This window comes from Mastomys coucha, unplaced genomic scaffold (assembly GCF_008632895.1).
Source record: "Mastomys coucha isolate ucsf_1 unplaced genomic scaffold, UCSF_Mcou_1 pScaffold15, whole genome shotgun sequence".
In the NCBI taxonomy this organism is placed as follows: Eukaryota; Metazoa; Chordata; class Mammalia; order Rodentia; family Muridae; genus Mastomys; species Mastomys coucha.
In genome coordinates, this window is record NW_022196897.1 from 24398484 (window position 1) to 24401179 (window position 2696).

General features: G+C 39.2%; 1 protein-coding gene across 1 annotated transcript; it reads left to right on the forward strand.

Annotated features, from left to right (window-relative positions):
- Positions 1–710: 710 nt before the first annotated feature.
- On the forward strand, positions 711–1646 carry LOC116091933 (olfactory receptor 50-like). Its single transcript, XM_031373353.1, has one exon. It carries the CDS (start codon positions 711–713, stop codon positions 1644–1646), a length of 936 nt encoding a protein of 311 aa, XP_031229213.1.
- The last annotated feature ends 1050 nt before the right edge of the window (positions 1647–2696 follow it).

Below are 2696 nucleotides of genomic sequence, written 5' to 3' on the forward strand. Positions count from 1 at the left end.
TTTATCTAACCTAGGAAAAATTAGGAAAGTGTAAGCACATTGACTGATAATTTGTTATTATGGGAAGAACACATAGCACTTTTAAATCTGTCATTGGTCTTTATATTGTTGACACATCCTCCTGGAGCTTCTCATTTAGGCAGAGGACCAAGGGGTGTACTCTATTCTGTTCCTGTCCAGATGCTTTGACCATCTGCACATCTTGCTTCCACTACTTTTCCTGAGACTTTTTTTTTCAGATCCAAAGAAGCTCCCTGGGTTCCACTATCTGGATTTAATTCATAGAAAAAAGAGCATTGGGCAAGTGGATTTAAGAAAGTTTAAAAGAGATGAATGGCCATTGAAATCTTGCTGATTCTTCTTTTTGCTGGTACCAATTTACATACTATTTCTTGAATCAAAAATTGCCTTGGTAAAATCAAGGCAACTTGAAGAGGAACTAGGTCTGATTTGATAATTGTTCTGATGTTTCATTGTTTTCCTCTAAGAAACATTCAGTTATTTTCAAGGTGGGCACATTACATCATTTTGCAAACCAACCATCAGTAGCCCATTACTCCATATTAAGATATAAATAGACTTACTAAGTGGTGTAAACTAATGTTATATTCAGTACTGGTGATTCACAAAATGTTTCCACAATGTAATTGTCAAAATCACTTCTCTTTCTTTTCCATTTCTTCTTTCATTCACAGCAGGAGAGGAAGACCATGGAGAGAGATAATGATAGCACTGTGTCTGAGTTCATCCTCCTGGGGCTTCCCATTCGGACAGAGGACCAAGCTGTGTACTCTGCCCTGTTCCTGGCCATGTACCTGATAACTGTGCTGGGGAACCTGCTCATCATTCTGCTCATCAGGCTGGACTCTCACCTCCACACCCCCATGTACTTCTTCCTCAGCCACTTGGCCTTCACAGACATCTCTTTCTCATCAGTCACAGCACCAAAGATGCTCATTAATATGCTGACACACAGTCAATCCATCTCATATGCTGGGTGTGTTTCCCAGATGTATTTTTACATAGTTTTTGCTGATCTTGACAGCTTTCTTCTGACCTCCATGGCCTATGACAGGTATGTGGCCATCTGCCATCCTTTGCACTATACTACCATCATGAATCAGAGCCTCTGTCTTTTTCTAGTAGTTATGTCCTGGGCCTTATCTTCAGCCAATGCCCTTGTGCACACCCTTCTCTTGGCTCGCCTATCTCACTTTAGAAACAATACCATTCCACACTACTTCTGTGACCTCTCTGCCATGCTGAAGCTGTCCAGCTCAGACACCACCATCAATGAGTTGCTCATCCTTACTTTAGGTACTATGGTCACTATCCCACCATTCATATGTATCCTGGTCTCTTATGTCCGCATAGGTGTCACTATTCTGAAAACTCCCTCCATTAAGGGAATCTGCAAAGCCTTTTCCACATGTGGCTCTCACCTCTCTGTTGTTTCTCTATACTATGGAGCCATAATTGCACTGTATTTTGTCCCCTCATCTAGTAACAGTAATGACAAGGATGTCATTGTAGCTGTAATGTACACTGTGGTCACACCCATGCTGAATCCCTTTATTTATAGTCTGAGAAATCGGGATATGAAAGGAGCACTTAGAAATATCCTCAGCAGGAGACTGTGTTCATAGTGACGGATGTGGTCTTCTGTATTAGCATCCCTACTTCCTTCTTCTCTTCTCCCATCCATCCCTTGTTCTCTGTCAGGGTCTCCCCACATGGCTCTCTTTCCTTCACTCACTTCTCCTGGCACAGCTTTCTTCCCTACTTAATTGTCTTACTGACATTCAGTATCTTGTCATCTTGGGAAGATTTTCACAAATATTCTACATATTTTTCTTTGACTTGCACACATTTTAAATGTTTATATAGTCAATACCAAGCTGTTTTATTGGACAGGTTTATGACTTTCATAGAAAATATCCTTTTCTTCTCTGAAGATGATGAAACTATATATTCTTTTAAGTTAATTATTTGTGTCTAATCTTATAGTGTAGTCTGATTTTTTGTCAGTATCTCTATTAGCATTTTTGTGTGTGTGTGTGTGTGTGTGTGTGTGTGCGTGTGTGTGAGTGTATCTGTGTGTGTGTGTTGGTATTTTGCTCACATGTATGTCTGTGTGCCATGTGTGTCCCGAGTGCCAGCAAAGCTCAGAGGAGGGTGTGAGATCCCCTGGGATATGGCATAGAGATGGTTGTAAGCCACCATACATGTGCAGGAAATCAAACCCAGTTCTCTTGGGAGAGCAGTTAGTACTCTTAAACACAGAACCATCTTTTCTGCCCCTTCACTTTTTGTAGTCAACATTCAGTTGTGGTGGACATTTATAGGGCATGATGTGAAGTTTTCATACATGTAAATAAAATAGTTCATAATACCAAATCAAAGAAACTATATTAACTTATTCTAATACCCACTGTATCTTAGCATGAAATTCTTTATTTTTCCCTTTGGGGTAATGTATAGTATTTATAATCACTGCAGAGGTGATTATAAGGTATAAGATATAAGGTATGAAAACTCTTATTTTTCCTGCCTGTGTGTAATTTGGTATGACCAAACTTTGCCCATCTTTATTTCCCATTTATTTGTAGTCTTACCCATTTTCCTCAATTTTTTATTATTTGTATTAGTGTGGCTGTAATCACATATTCAACCCATTGTTGTTTTTTTTTTTTTTT

Coding starts and splice junctions, on each gene's coding strand:
- LOC116091933 (XM_031373353.1), top strand. CDS start 711: ATGGAGAGAGATAATGATAGCACTGTGTCTGAGTTCATCCTCCTGGGG.